Here is a 14,721-nt window from a genome sequence, read left to right as displayed (position 1 = left end):
AATAAATAAATGAAATACATCATTATTCATTACTGATACTAACAAGTAACGAATAAATAATGAAGGTGTTTCACGGTTCGATTAATTCAATACAGTTGATATGAAGCTGTGTGACAATCGCCGAAGGATTTTAATTGATTAGGATGAGCGGCGGAGCTTCCCCCGCCCCGGGCACAACACGCCTAATATCAAATTAAAGTTTAAACTTTGTTTGACAGTGATTTATGTGCGGACCGTGCTCGCCCTGGATTTCCTAAAATGCAGGATAATTGTTTGCGAATTGATTGCTAATGCATAGCTCGCGTGTGTCACAACACGACACACAACAAACACACGACAGATGATCTACTTCTCACATTGTGAGAAATAACGAAGAGATTACATAAAACCGAAACGTAAGGTTAATAAATAATTATCGTATTTTTATCGATTATTATAGGAACGCAATTAAAAGTTGAAGATTGATTTATATCACAAAAAAGGTTTTATTAAAAAAAATATAGAGCTATAAGTAATCCGCCGCAGCGTGTCTTAGAACATATTTCATTTTGTATCTGAAATATAGTTTCTTTGCAACTGAGAAACTTGGCGTCAGGTTTTTATTTATTGTTGCAGAATTAAATGAAATTTATTTATATTAAGTTATAAAGGAAAAATCTTGGAACATTGTTTAGTTGTGTTACTTGTACGGACGATATATTCAAATTAATTAACATTATGAACCAAGTGAGTATATAAATCGTAAATAAGTTAATTATTTAATTAACAGACTGCACATGTTTTATTCAAGTGATTGAAGGTTCAGTGAATCATTAAAATAACTTGATAAGATCAAGATTTACGTAAACAGAAACTTCCAGAAAATGCGTCTTTGTTATGTTCATGTTCAAGTACGCACGTTATGAAGTATGTAGTACGCGTTTAAACTATAAAAATACTAGCTTTTACCCGCGACTCCGTCCGCGCGGAATAAAAAAAAAATAGAAAACGGGGTAAAAATTATCCTATGTCCGTTTCCTGGTTCTAAGCTACCTCAAGCCCACCAATTTTCAGTCAAATCGATTCAGCCGTTCTTGAGTTATAAATAGTGTAACTAACACGACTTTCTTTTATATATAGGTATATAGATATATTTTCCCGATTATAAAATTTTTTAAATTTGAAAACATTGATATTTGCTTTAGCTTTTTATTCTTTCTAGCGAACAGGAAATGTGTGAAAAGAATTAACTCAGACAAGGCTTGAAGTATATAACCTTTACACTTTAAAAACCTGAATTTAAACAATGAATAAACGTTGTGGAGATATTTCGTTCGGTTAATATTATTTGGTTGGTAATATTCAAATACTTTGAAATTTATGTAAACCGATACAACGAGCAAAATACTTGAATACGTTTGTGAAAGCCAATTTCCTTTTCTAATACTATATTATATTTATTTATTCATATATTCAGTTGTACCTATCTCAGTCACGACTTAATTGAAATCCCACACAAATTGTGGCTTCTCAGATATTACAAACGCGAGACATCTGCGAATTTAGAGTTTCAAATACTTTGTATTGGTACGTCCATATTGAATTTACAATAAATAATTTTGGAGATGCTGCAACAAATAATTTAGTGAGTGAACACATTTTCTTAGGACGTTTTGAAGCATTATGATTACTCGAGTTTTGAATTGTGTTTCTGAAGAGCGGAACAGAACTGAAAGTGATCAGACGAGCTGCAAATACCGATAGCAGCTGTAGTATTTACGTATCGAAAATATTTGCCAAAACTTTTCTTTTCTGCTTTGTTTTAAAGTTATTAATACCCTGGGACAGCGGGACAGCTACACCGGGGGCAAAAACGGGGTTTCGGCATCAACAATTTAGAGGTAAATTACACGAATTGTGTACCCAGATTGAGGTCATGATGCACTCGATGTCACGGATTATATTGCGACCTGCGGTCATTTCATAACTGTGAAGTTCACGGAGGAATAAATGTATTCTTCCATCAACTTCACTAAAAGAGAGCGAGGGAGAAAATACTTATAGTGCATATTACTACGGCTTCAGTTGCCAGTTGCTTAGGAAGTAATGTGAATGAAATATTTAAAAGAAAGAAAAACCAGATACAAGGCACAAACTTGAAGACAAAAATGTGACTAGGGACAGGTGTGCAGCGCAATATTATCATTGGGAAGCGTCGCTTTGGAATAGAAGCAGGTTGAGTGGTGCAATATGCTCACAACAAGATTGCAGCGCATTCAAACGCACTGATCGAGGGCGAACAGGTGCGCTACTCTTAGTGTCATTTTAGATAAGGAGTATTATTGGTTTTCGTTTCATCAATTTACATATAAATTACTTAAATAAAAATTAAATGTTAAATATCACCTAGATAGTAGCTATATGAATTCTAATTAGTTTAGAATAATTACCGAGACCAGTTGAAACAATTCCGCGTTTCGTGTGATGAGTCTGTGTGCCGGAGGCCAAATTCTAGTCCTCTTCCCATTCCCATCCATTTCCCATCCAAGGATGGTATAAGATGGGTGGAGAGGATCAGGAGTGGAGGAGGGGACGCATAGGAAGGGGTGATATCCTGTATGTGTGCGTCCCTTCATCTGCCGATTCAAGGTAGGCAACACTGAAAATGCGGGTGTCTATGAGCAGCGGTCATTTCGCTAGTTTGGCGTATTCAGGCGGCCGTTTCGTCTTTTTCCACCTATAAAAAAGTTGGCTCGCAAACCCCTGACCACCTGGCTCGCAGCCGACGGCAGGCGCCGATCGGAACTGCGCTGCATGTGAAGTTCTGGGGCCAAAGGGAGCTGCGAAGTAAATTTTTACAGCGCCCCTAGCTGTGCCACTGTGCAGCCGGTAAACAACTCCATATTTTTTTTCAATTATTTTTTTTGTTCTTGCCTGGCTCGAAGATTTGCATAAGAGTATGTTATGAATTACCAAAATGTTATAAAACTCTCTTAAATAAATGACAAGCACGAATTAATTATCATGGATCATGGATACAAATTCTACTTATGTTTTGGATCAAAGTTAATTGACAGCTAAAAAGAAAAAACTTCACGAGTCGAGCGCCGCCGTTCCTCTCCAATAGATATGTAACAACTGAGCTAATAAGAAACTAATACTCTTCAAGATTACAGCTGTAGCAAAGTAATTTCAATTTATTTCTAAATTAGTTGTCTGTCGTAAAAATATTGTTTTGTAGTAAAAAAAAAATATAACCTTTTATTTTACTTGAATTTAATATATTCCTTACGTCATCTGTTAAAAAATTATCATTAATCTCCTAAAGCACCGCTTTTTGCTAGCATGAATAAATAATTTGGACAATATGCCTTGACCCTGTTATGTACACAGTTATATACATTGCTGCTGCTCATCAACATGTTACACTTAAATAATATATTTAATAGTTTTATAAGGATTATATAATTATTTTTTTTATTTATTGTAAAATAAACGATGTTCTTCTTTTATAAAATCAGCGGCTTTTTCAGCTATCATGAGGACGGGGGCGTGCGTGTTGCCTCCGGGCAGCGTGGGCATGACGCTAGCGTCGACCACGCGCAGCCGCCGCACGCCGCGCACGCGCAGCCGCGAGTCCAGGACGCCGCCCAGAGCGCACGTACCCGCGTAGTGGTACATCGTGTTCATCATGCAGCGCGCGTAGCACCGCCAGTACTGTCCGCTCCCCGCCCGCAGCCCGCGGCACATCGCCAACTTCAAGTCTACTATCTCGGCACCGACGCTCTTGAAGTACGTCGTATTCACGATGCGGGCATGATCTTCCAAATACCTGGCAAGATCGTCTAAGTCGCGCTCGTCCGAAAACATTCCCGTGTGGATGACAGGGGGGTCTTCGGGATCCCTGCTGCGCAGCGTCACTCTGCCCCGCGACCTCGGGTGCAGTATGTTGAGCGTCGAGAATAGTGTAGTCTTTCCTTTGCCGCCGTTACGAAGATTGTGGCAAATGTCGAATTCGAACCAGTAACCGAACGCACACAAGTTAAATGGAAATTCGGAATCGTGAGGCACGACAAAGTTGACCACCTGGTAGTCGGGGTGCTCCTGGCGTTTGTCGAGAGCCACGTAGCCGACGAACGTGGGTAGCGGAAATAAATGTTTGTTGGGCGGCGCGGAGGGCGCATTCGATTCTTCCATTTTGATCGACATAAAAACCGCCACGTGGTCCTGGTAGTTTAACCCAACCGGTAAATTACTTCTAACCGGGATTCCGAGGTCCTCCAGATGATCCCTGGGCCCGATCCCCGCCAGCATTAGCAACTGTGGACTTTTGAAAGCGCCCGCTGACAAAACAACTTCCTTTCTCGCTACTAACGATAAAATCGTTCCATTTTGAGTCTTAACTTTTACTCCCTCGGCATTATTATTCTCATCGAATATAACTTCAGTAACTAAGGTATTCTTGAGAATATACAGATTTTTGCGATGAACGATAGGAGCTAAGAACGAATACGCCGCACTTTGCCGCACGCCGCCGGCGATGTTAAACAATGGATTGGTGAATCCTAAATGGCGATATCCGTTCACATCTAATAAAACTTCATGCCCCATCTCACGAACGGCCTCCGAAAACTTATTTATTTCACTTCGATGTTCACGCGCGACGCCCATGTACCCGTTGGTCCCGTGATATATTTTGTAAGGGGAATTTAGCAAGCCAGGGTCCTCGAGTCTTTCACTTTTGATGAAGTATGGGAGCACATCCGGCCAGGCCCAGGTGGGGTCGGCCGCGGCGGCCGCCCAGTGCGCGTAGTCTGACGGCCCGCCGCGCACATACAGCATGTAGTTGAGGCCGCTGCTGCCGCCCAACATATGCCCGCTCGTCAGGTTGGCGACGCGGTTCCTGTGGCATTGCTGCGTCCTACCGTCGTTTTCTGACGTATAGTTTTTATCGACCCGACTGCCGGCCATGGCTGGAAACAAGCCTGGAAACTACAAAAAACGTAAACGTAAGTACAAGTAAGACTTCGTACTTCACATCATGCAGAGTATTACCGCCTACTGACCATCGACTCATACGGCGGGTCCCCCCCGGCTTCGACGAGCAGCACGGTGGTTTGTTCGTCTTCAGTGAGCCTGTTGGCCAGCACGCAACCGGCGGTACCGCCGCCGACTACGACGAAGTCAAAACATTCTGCGTCTGGTTAATTTTAAATGTAAATTATTCTAAAGCCGAATACGTACGTCTTTGAATCGCACATAGAATTTTTCTACTTAGTTACCATTGACATGTGTACTGCGTCCGTAGTGCTCAGGGCGGACGAGCCGGGCTACGGTCAGCACGTGCACCACGTGTAGCAGCCGCAGCGGGGTCATCGCCCTCACTATTAGCAAACTTAATATAAATCACTTACAAATTATAAATGACTCAAATACTTAATATGACAAACCTCGTTACTAAATAATAATAATGAGTCAAAATTACTTTAACCATCGTAGGAAAGTGTGAGGTCATCCAAAGGGCGAGGGTGAGGGCGATGACAGGGTGAGTTCAAATCCACATACAGAATTTCGCATCCTAACCATTGTTCAGCCATATTAAAATAACGTTAGCATCTTTGCCAGCGTTATTTCACTATCATTCAGCATCTACTAAACTAAACTCGTAAGCAATAAAATTTAATTTGAACTTCTTTAAAAAAAAACATTATTTATGTTAAAACATCAAGACACCTCACGCCTAATCCATATTCATATATTAATTACAAATGTACAGTCAAGGTCTTTCGCGGTGTTCCACTTACAGAAAAATTACCTTGTTCCTTACAACAAAATAAACTAGGCCGTTCTAACAAAATAACCAATTAGTAGTGATTTGTGCAAACGACGGCATATAAGTATAAAGTAATTAGTCGTATACCACTGAACGATCTTTTTTCGTACAGACACATTAAAAAGCAGCGGAGTATCGGTTATTTTTTCCGCGTCGTCGTCTTTTTTTATAATAGAAGAGGCAAACTAGCGACGGGAACACTGTGGACATTGACGTCCATGGACATCCAGAGGAACTGCAGATGCGTTACCGGCTTTTTATATAGAGATACGTTCGCTTTTTGAAGGAGCCTAAGTTGAACTGGCTTGAAATTATCGCCGAAGACAAACCGTTCCACAACGCGGTTGTACATGGCAGGAAATTCCTCAAGAAACGCGATACTTGGCGGTCTGTCGTGTCTTCCGATGACGGAACTCCGCGGTAGGAATCTTTCCAAGCAGTTTTTCGAAACTCTTCCCTTGGTATATACGATAAAAAATGCAGAGGGAACTGACGTCCCTTTGCAAGACCAGGTCGACTCCAATCCAAAGCTATATCCAATGGAGAGACACAACTTTATCTAGTTCTCATTGGCACTCGAGAAACACCAACGCGGGCTGTGTACAGCTATCGTCTGCCGTCTGCATAACAATGAATGTTGCTTATTTGCAGTATGTCTTTTATAAGCAGAAGAAACAGTGTGGTTGACAGTACCTGTTGGACGCCAGTTTGGTTACGAAGGATGGTTCAGCTTCCCAGTGGTTACGAAACGTTAAAACATCTGTAGCTTTTATAGTGGAATACCGCCAGATTTCCTGATAATAACTATATTGGGTTTTAAAATCGTTAATGCGGTAAAATGATTTTGATTTTTTTTATACAGGCTAACAGTTATTTATTGAGATGTTTCTAATTGATTTTTTTTCTTAATAATGAAATTAGCAATGTTTATTAAAAGATTAACCTCTACTCACCTAACTCAATGATAAATTATAATATTAAAAGCGCTTCGTTTGTATGTTACTTAATTAAATTGTGTTTTAAATAATAAATACCTTTAGTGTAGTCGATGTCCTCACTAAAACTTCAATCGACCAATTATATCTATAAGTTGATAAGTTGTGAGAGAGTGTGACGGCGATTGGCGCGGAGCGGCGCGGCGCGGGCTAGCGACTGCAACGCAACCTTTGTTATAACAAGTGCATAGCACTCGTCTCAAGCATAAACGTAACACCACAAATATTTGCCGGTCGCTGCTCGCTTCACTTTTAATCGCGAGCAAGATCTTTTTTTTTTTTTCATTTTTGTAATAAGAAAATCAAACATCTTGACGGCTCTGAACATGGCACGATTCGCCTCGCAGAACTCAGTTATAAGTGTAGCGCGGCGAACAGCTGACCTAGAGCCGCCAAAAAGACTGACACGGACAATACATAAATACACACGCAATTAAACACAACTAACTTGTTGTAGTCAAGGATTAAACAATAAAACTTTAATGGCTAGGTATCTTGTAGATAACACGTGCCATGATCCAGTCCAGTGACCGGCTGTTGGAATAACAAAAAATAACCAAGCCACCTCATTTATTTACATTCGAATTTTACATTATCAACTTAGAATTTTTTATTTCATGTTTACATACGATATATGCATCGAAATTAAAAAAAATCCGGTAAGTACTTGCCTATTTTTTTTTCTAGTCTCAAGGACGAAAGCGCATTCAATTCAAATGGAATGCAGGAATAATAAATGTGTTAATATTAGTATCTCTACTGATATCTTCTAATGAACGTAAACGGCATTTATTGAATATTATTTATGAAACAGAAATAGATAAAAGTTTTCCACACACCAAGTATACATAGCGGTACTTTTTCTTATAAACTTTTATTTAGTTTCACCTGTCCCGATGTTTGTCATCACCACCACTTCCTGGTTACTGATTGAGCTAAATTTTTTGCATACATCGCATGAGAATGCAATATTATTATGAAATCGTGCTGATCTGATAATGGAGCTGTAATGACTCAACCTTATTGAGTTTGGGCTCTTTCTTCTTTTTGGGAATTTTTCTTTTTTATATAATAAGGTCAAAAAAGCACGAGCGGCCACCTGAATCACCGAAATAGCAAAGCGACCGCTGCCGCGTACATTACGCGTACATTACGGATGCGTTGGCGTTGCCTTTCCCATCCTTTCGTTATTAGAAAAGCCAATTCGTGCAAGCGATGTTATTTTTGCTGGCGTCTACTAATATTAAATCTGTTAAATCATCTTAACGAATAGTTTAATATTTTTTTCAATAATTATTAGTTACATAATAATAGCTTGTTTTTAAAACGTGGAAAAAATTGTGATCAAAATCAGTTTACTTGTTTAGACTCGAGTTGGTTACAACGGAACTTACATATATGTTATATATAAACATACATACATATAAACTTATATACGAAAAACATTGCTCTCTTGAGTATGTCGGCTAAAAAAACAAACACAGCCGAATACACGATATATTTTATGGCGAAGTCCGCCACAGAACGACGCTGTTCTGTATTGACAGAATCACCATTATTTTCATATCTATTACTGAAATTTTGGAGCGAAACAAGTTTTAATATAAGTACCTTAATCAAAACACACGGATACAAGTATGCAAGTTGTAAGTGCAGAAAAAAATTTATTAGACTCATGTCATCTGTTATCATAACATCGATGGACATGGAGATGTTCGTGAGATTGTTCATCCCCCGAAATGTGCCCGCTTGATGATGTCAGCCGCCCTCTCTGCGATCATCATGACGGGCGCGTTGGTGTTGCCGCCCACAGTGGTGGGCATGACGCTGGCATCCACCACGCGCAACCGCTGAACGCCGCGCACGCGCAGCCGCGAGTCCGTAACTGAACCCATCGCGCAAGTGCCCACGAAGTGTAAATATGTGCTCATCAAACACAGCACGTAACACCGCCAATAGTCCGCACTTGCAAACTCCAAATTGTTACATTTGGCACAAGCCAAATCGACGAGCTCCGCGTCTACGCTCCGGAAATACTTTGTGTTTAAAATACGTAAAAAATTTTGAACGTAAAGCACCAAGTTATCGACGTCCGCGGGGTCGGTCAGAATGCCGGTGTCGACGCGGGCGTCTTCGAGCGGATTGGCGCTGCGCAGCGACACCCTGCCGCGGGACTTCGGGTAGATCAGATTCACGGAACTGAGCAATGTGTATCTTCCTTTGGCGGCGTCGAAAATCTTTTGACAAATGTCGTAATCGAACCAAAAGTTAAAAGCGCAAAGGTGAAGTGTGGCCGTCGAATCGTTGGGCACGATTAAGTTGACGACCTGATAGTCCGGCCGAGATCGCCCCTCGCCCAGCGCGACGTAGCCCGTGAAGCCGGTCAGCGGGAACTCAGTGAGTGGGGGCGCCGCCTGAGATGCGTTCGATCTTTCCATTTTAAATAACAATAAAGCTTGAACGTGATCGCGATAATTGTATCCGACCGGCAAGTCGACGCGCACCGAAATCCCCATTTCGTGTAAATGTTCCTTAGGCCCGACTCCCGACAGCATTAACAGCTTGGGACTGTTGATGGTGCCGGCGCAGAGCAGCACCTCCTTTCTAGCTCGCAGGGTCACTTTGGTGCCGTTGGATAGCTCCGCATTTACACCGACCGCATTCTTGAAGTCATCGAAAACTATTTTAGTGACGGTAGTGAACTTCAAAACGAAGAGATTCGGTCTGCTCCGAGCAGCGGCGAGGTAGGTACAGGCGGTGCTCTGGCGCGCGCCACCGGCCACCGTCAGCAGCTGCTGCGTGTACCCCACCTGCCGCTCACCGTTGATGTCGAGTAGGACGTCCTCGCCGAGCTCCTTTACTGCCTCGAAATATTTTTCTGTGCTGTTGTCGTGTTGTCGCGTCACCCCTATGTATCCATCGGTGCCGTGATACGCGGCATATGGAGAGTGCAATATTTCGGGATCCAGTAGTTTTTCTGACTTTTTGAAGTAAGGCAGCACGCTTCTGTAGCTCCAGCCGGTGTCATTTGTGATCGCAGCCCAGTCGTCGTAGTCTTGCCGGTTGCCGCGCACGTAGTACATATAGTTGATGCTGCTGCCGCCGCCCAGCACGTTGCCGCTGGTCAGGTTAGCGACGCGGTTGCGGTGGCACTGCTGCCGCCCGCTCTCGTACTCTGACGTATAGTTTTTGTCTAACCTTGTTCGCGGCGTGTATTGAAATAAACCAGGGAGCTGTAAAATAGGTATCTTTTATATCGTCGGCAATTTTAATTTATTTATTATATGTATATTTAGATGTAAATCACATCAACTTGCCACCGCCTCGATGGGTGGGTCGCCGCCGGTGTCCACGACCAATACCTTGGCCCTGCTGTGCTCCGTGAGCCTGTTCGCTAGCACCGCTCCGCCACTCCCAGCTCCCACTATGATAAAGTCGAAACTGTCGCCATCTGGAAATACAAGCACAAAACTAATTGTAATATAACATATATTCAATTCCTACTATTAGCTTGTTCATCGACTATATTTGTTTAATTGTTCCTCTTACTAATATTATAAAGGCAAATGATTGGATGAATGGATGGATAGATGGATGGATGTTTGTTAGAAGGTATCTCCAGAAAGTCACAACAAATCTTGTTGAAATTTGGTACAAATATAGAACATATTCTGAAAGAACACATAGGCTGCTTATTAAAGTTTTCTTTTTAATTCGGATTTTTAAGACGGAGTCGCGGACGTCAGCTAGTATATAAATAAAGACATATCAAAAGTGTCTAGGGATCAAGTTCGACATCATTCGATACGAGAAGAGGCCATCCTCCTCCATCCATATCACTGACAACGTATCCGATCGCTATCGAGAACAGACTCGCATCTTTACTCGCTAACAGTATCGGAAAATACTGCTCTTCGGACTCATACTGTATTGTACCATTATGTTTGCTACAAAGCCTTACAGCCCTTCAAGCTTGCTTGCTCTGGTATTCAGAGTTATTCCTTAATTTTCCGAGTTTCGAACAAAAGCCGTTACTGTGAGCTCCAAAATGGTGAAAATCAAATCACAAAATACCACGGCTTAAAGCCTGTCCAGTGGCATTTAGAGGTCAGTGCATTGGCAGCCCATGCAGACCATAAGAATACTAACCGCGGACGTGGGCCTGGTTCGTGAAGAGGCAGGAGGCGACCTGCAGGCCCGAGAACATCTGCAGTAGACCCTGCACGTACTCCGCGCCGTGCACCGCCGCCGGCCCCGCGCCCCGCTCCGCCCCGCACTCCGCGCCCGCATCCAGCCTGCACATCGCAAACACATCAAATCGGAACAGCACAAGTGATATAGTTGTTGTGAATTACAATGAAGTAATACATTCGTTGTGAATAGTATTACTTATATAATATTCTGATATGAAACATACATACATACATACATATACATACATGGCTAACACAACACAGGTAATATTTTATGAATTGGGAACTACTAAATTACACACAATCTAAGTTAGCTTTCTAATTATTCATTAAAACATACTATGTATGTATCTTGTGCAAATAAATATGCATATTATCAGTTGTCAGAACAAGCAGACTGGTTTTGTACAATTATTTAATTTAACATAATCGTATATTATCTTGTTTTACCACTTTTATTTGTTATAATTATACTTTTCCTTTTATTTATATGCAAATCATTTTTTTTTAATATCTTAAAGTGGCGAACGAGATGCGTTGCCTACCTTTAATCAACGGAGAAGGGGACGCACAGAAAGAGGATATTTCTTCTCTTCCACCAAACCCACTTCTCTTTCCCATCCTTTCCTTATAAGAAAAGGGTGGGAAGAGAAATAGGACTAACATTAGGCCTTAGGCACGCACACTCATCAGACTGTTCGCGTAATTGCTTCCACTTGACGCCTGTCTTCTGTGTGGTCGTGTTATTTCACAGGTCGACCCGGCCCATTCATGCACCCAAAAAATATTGTTGTTGCGGGATTTACCATTAGAAGGAACCATGTACTAAACTCCAGAGATAATATAACATGCGAGTCTGCAACCGTGTGTAGCATGCCGCATTTACGATGATGTCCAGCTAGTCCGCACTATTGGTAACATATTTAATTAAAGTTACGAGCCTTATGTTACGAGCCGTTTCCACAAACGGCTTTCTTACCATCAAAATATGTTTTTAGAGATAAACTGTTGAATGTAAATTGGCCAGTCTGTGAAATCCAAACCTAAACGTTGTTTTATGATCTAATCTATATATAGATTAGATATTCATTATAATGTAAAATAATTAACTATTACAAAATTTCGGAGAAGGATACAACCAAGTTTTTCGTATAACTTTATAAGTATAAATAAAGTATAAAATATAATTTATATTTTTAATATAGTGAACTGTGTTCGTGTGAGTGTACACTGTGACGCTGTGCTGGTTGTGTAATTTCCGCTGTAACGTATAGGCCGTATAAAACCGTTTAATTCCGGCTCTTTGACGAAGGTAGCGGCCGCGGCCTTACTTACAACCGGCAGGACGAGGGTCGTCGCCCTCCCTCCCCCCAAACCCTCCGTGTAAACCGTAAGCCTCACGACACGCTCATGAAAATGAGAGATTACATTTTTTTTCAAAATTCTGCGCCACACGTTATCAAGTAATTCGTTCGATAGCCAATTTATCGGTGCACAAAACATAATATACCGTACTCCGTCCGCGCGTAATTAAAATAAAAAACTTAATAGCCTATGTGTTCTTCCAAACTATGTTCTACATCTGTGCCAAATTTCAATATCCGTTGAGCCGTTCCGGAGATACCTTCAAAAAAACATCCATCCATCCATCCATTCGCATTGATAGTATTAGTAAGATTTAAGTAACATAAAAAAATTGAAGAAAAAAGAAAACCGACTTGGAAAAAACTTTATCAAGCAATATGCACTAAAAAGTAATAAAATATAATGACATGAATAAACTCGAAAGTAAGAAAATTCTCTTCTTTCTTTAATATGTCTACATTGTACCTATGTACAATTATTGTTATTTCGGAATCGATGTCTGCCGATGTAGATTTCACTGAACTACCGCGGTCAAAACATTTTTTAGTCGACTTCAAAAAGAAGGTTATCAAATCGACTGTTTAATGTTCAGGTTTGTTGGGGTGTTTTAGAGTAAAACGACGGTTAGTTTGACAATGTTTATAAAGGTAATTTTGTAATCAACTTAAAAAATACAATACTTTACATATTATGCGCACACGCGTCGACAAAACAGTATTTTCACCGAGAGAACGAACCAATCACCGCCGGTTGAGGCGCATTCCGAAGGACGCGCTGATGGCACTTAAGGGCGCGTTCTGAAGACCTTTGCGTTATAGGCTCCCCCTCCAAGTTGGTAACACGTCCCGGGTCGACGGCTGTTTAATACGCGGCCTACCTCTACCTTTCTTTGGAATAACGGGTGTAGTATGCTTGTTATCAGATGTCTGAGTAAAGGGGGTCAGGTCCGTACTTTGATATTTACCTATGACCAACTCGTTTAACGCGATATGGGCCATCTCATTTAGGCATGAATTTGCGAGTAGTTCCTTTCGAGGCATTGCTCAGTGCGTGGGTTTTGACTAAGACCAAATCATTCTGTTTATAAGAAGGTACCGGACGACATGCAGTATCACCTATCTCCTTACGTTGATCTTGCTTTTTCTCAACATGATCGCGAATATCCTGTTAGGTACGTACGAAGGAACGCAAATATGGAGTGGCCGAAGGAACAAAGTTTTCCTTATCTAAGATTGCACGTAAATCATGGTGCATCTCAAAAGGTGTGCGAAGTTCGCGAGCGAACGTTAAAAACGCTGGGGTTTTCCCAGTGGTGGAACAGAAGGCGCTGCTCCTTAAGGCAGGGGACCGAAAAGATCCACTGCAAGGACTTCAGATCTTTGTTGGAGCACGGGTGTCTGGAGGAGACCAGCTGGTTTCTGGTTTGCGGCTTTAATATTTTAATTTATTAATATAAAATCAAATTTACGCCATTAAATATTAAAAACAGGATTAAGAGTTTAGAAAGACGAAATGCAAGAATATTATTAAAAACCTTTTCGTTTCTATATTTGGCTACACATGGAGAATCGCCTGAGCAAATTTCACCGCACAGGTGTTGAAAGAAAACCGAGAGAAGCGGCTTGGCGGCCTGCCAACTCACAGGATAACAGCCTGCAACTTTCACACCGGCCTCCAGCTTCATACTATACTAACATATACACTTCCCAATCTATATCTACAAACTAACAAACTTAATGTTTTTTTCATTTATATTTAGGAAACAAACACAGACAAAACAGAAACATTAAATTTCTTTAAAAAAAACTTGCTAGTTCTATACTTTAAACTTCGCCTAGAGCTTAGGCTATCATAATGGAACGGATATAAATATAATATTTGCATATATAGGTTACTAGCTGTCGCCCGCGATCTATATACTACAAACATTAAGGTCTGATGGTTCGTTGTTAACATCCATCTTAAATTTCATATGATGGGGATGCAATTCTCGGATACATTGCACAAAAATAAAATACTTTTCATAAGATTTTATTTATCTTGATCTGTTCAAATTCCATTATTTGGATCAAATCTCTTAAATTTATGTTACACCCATTTCCTGCGATAAGATCACAAATCAGTAAAACACACCGTTGATGACAATACAATACCTATTATATGAAGAAAAAAAACATAATTTGATGTTTTTTTTTAAGTACGAATAACGATATATACGACTGTTGTAACATTTGTATTCCTCAACCCTCACATTCTCTTTGAACAAACCGAGACAACAATATGAGTTGAAGCTCAAGTTTCCAACAAGACGCACAAAAAAAACAAAATAAGTTAGCGCTCCATCTACTGCGACACA

The 14,721-nt window shown here is 40.9% G+C and overlaps 2 protein-coding genes across 2 annotated transcripts; both read right to left on the bottom strand.

Moving 5' to 3' along the window:
• Nucleotides 1-3,293: 3,293 nt before the first annotated feature.
• On the bottom strand, nt 3,294-7,012 carry LOC106721367 (dehydrogenase). The gene is made up of 5 exons (XM_014516288.2): nt 6,847-7,012; nt 5,262-5,363; nt 5,046-5,179; nt 3,477-4,971; nt 3,294-3,319 (listed from the first exon to the last, which is right to left on the bottom strand). The coding sequence occupies exons 2-5, from the start codon at nt 5,353-5,355 to the stop codon at nt 3,294-3,296; spliced, it is 1,749 nt and encodes a 582-aa protein (XP_014371774.2). The 5' UTR covers nt 5,356-5,363; nt 6,847-7,012.
• A 1,248-nt stretch (nt 7,013-8,260) lies between these two features.
• LOC106721368 (glucose dehydrogenase [FAD, quinone]) lies at nt 8,261-11,153 on the bottom strand. Its single transcript, XM_014516290.2, has 3 exons — nt 10,957-11,153; nt 10,125-10,258; nt 8,261-10,040 (listed from the first exon to the last, which is right to left on the bottom strand). Exons 1-3 carry the CDS (start codon nt 11,108-11,110, stop codon nt 8,535-8,537), a joined length of 1,794 nt encoding a protein of 597 aa, XP_014371776.2. The 5' UTR covers nt 11,111-11,153; the 3' UTR covers nt 8,261-8,534.
• Between the last annotated feature and the right edge of the window lie 3,568 nt (nt 11,154-14,721).

The sequence above is a fragment of the Papilio machaon genome, chromosome 10 (genome assembly GCF_912999745.1).
Source record: "Papilio machaon chromosome 10, ilPapMach1.1, whole genome shotgun sequence".
Lineage (NCBI taxonomy): Eukaryota > Metazoa > Arthropoda > Insecta > Lepidoptera > Papilionidae > Papilio > Papilio machaon.
Note: the sequence above shows the minus strand (reverse complement) of the source record. Positions and strands in the feature narration are given on the sequence as shown.